A 1627-nucleotide genomic window follows, 5' to 3' on the forward strand; every position below is an offset into this window, starting at 1 on the left:
CTGATTCTAGGCCTAGGTTTCCAGGCCCTCATGACTGGGTATTTGAAAGTCAAAAGATAAAATTGAGTGAACGTCTGTCTGGGCAATTTATGGTAATAATGAGGCCTAATGAGGTTGTTAAAAAGATAAAATGTTATTTACCAAAAAAACCCTGATGGGATAATTTGACTTGCTGTGTTTTACTGCTGATGATAAAAAGAATATTGATTGCAAATAAATCACCGCCTCTAAACGCCTGCAAACAGTTTGTGTTTGCTTGCTCCAGATCAAAGTCAAACTTCAGAGATAAAGTAAGGAGAAGAGGACTAGGAAATGAGGGGTCCCCTCCTCGCAGCCGGGCGCTCGGGCCCTTGTGTTAATATTTCACGGGATAAGCTCTCCTTTTGTATTAAAAAAAAAAAAAAAAGTGGTGTTTTTGTTATTGTTGTTGATAATGGCCAGGATTAAAAATTTAAATGATCTGTCAGCACTATGGACTTTTAAGTGTGGATGAATCATTATATGCAGATTAATTGAGGCCGTAGAAGGAGCGTGCTTTCGTTTTAAAATGCTGGCGGATTTAGACCCGAAGAAAACCCGAATGGTTTATTAAGATTGACCCCTCAGGGTCGAACGGAGGGGGTTTGGGCTCTTTTTCCCCCCCTCCCCCCCCACGTTTGGAGAAACTGTTTTATGAGTCTAGTTAAATGGTTTTTCTCTCTACCTAGTGTAGGATAAACTTGGAAATCCGGGTTTCTCAGCTGTTGGTGGCGGGGACCCAGGGAGGCCTAGGGAAATTCTAGGGGGCTGCGGCTGCTTGCTCTTCCAGAGATCACGGTCGTTTCTGGAACTTTTCTTGCAAAAACGATCGCCATAATCGGTGGAAGTTCAGTTCCAGGATTCCGCCCATCGTTCTGACACCTCCCTCCTCCCCCCGTAGCGAACTGGGGGGCCTTCCTGCTCTGGGGAGCGTGCCAGGGCGTCACCGACTGTCTGGGAAGGCCGCAGTGGGCCGGGGTGCCCGGGAAGCCCTTGAGCCGACTGGGGCGGCTGCCCCCGAGTGTCCCAGCTCCCAGGGCACACGTCTCACTCCCTGTCTCTTTCTCTCCTTGCTCGCACTGCCCTGTGGTGCAGGGCTCGCAGTACGAACTCAAGGACAACCCCGGGGTGCACCCTGCCACCTTCGCAACCCACACGGCGCCAGCTTATTACCCCTACGGCCAGTTCCAGTACGGGGATCCCGGGCGGCCCAAGAACGCCACGCGCGAGAGCACCAGTACGCTCAAGGCCTGGCTCAACGAGCACCGCAAGAACCCCTACCCCACCAAGGGCGAGAAGATCATGCTGGCCATCATCACCAAGATGACGCTCACGCAGGTCTCCACCTGGTTCGCCAACGCGCGCCGGCGCCTCAAGAAGGAGAACAAGGTGACGTGGGGCGCGCGCAGCAAGGACCAGGACGACGGCGCCCTCTTCGGCAGCGACACCGAGGGCGACCCCGAGAAGACCGAGGACGACGAGGAGATCGACTTGGAGAGCATCGACATCGACAAGATCGACGAGCACGACGGTGACCAGAGCAACGAGGACGAGGAGGACAAGCCCGAGGCGCCGCACGCGCCCGCCGGCCCCGCCGCCCTCGTCCGGG

At 54.0% G+C, this 1627-nt stretch overlaps 1 protein-coding gene across 1 annotated transcript in view; it reads left to right on the plus strand.

The window, feature by feature from the left end:
• Positions 1–1627, plus strand: part of IRX1 (iroquois homeobox 1) — a 10054-nt gene that overhangs the window by 7021 nt on the left and 1406 nt on the right. Inside the window, exons 2-3 of the mRNA XM_008573420.1 lie at positions 920–986; positions 1114–1620. Of these exons, the coding sequence (XP_008571642.1) occupies positions 920–986; positions 1114–1620 (574 nt within the window). The remainder of the gene's footprint in view (positions 1–919; positions 987–1113; positions 1621–1627) is intronic.

Source organism: Galeopterus variegatus, unplaced genomic scaffold (assembly GCF_000696425.1).
Source record: "Galeopterus variegatus unplaced genomic scaffold, G_variegatus-3.0.2 Scaffold917, whole genome shotgun sequence".
In the NCBI taxonomy this organism is placed as follows: domain Eukaryota; kingdom Metazoa; phylum Chordata; class Mammalia; order Dermoptera; family Cynocephalidae; genus Galeopterus; species Galeopterus variegatus.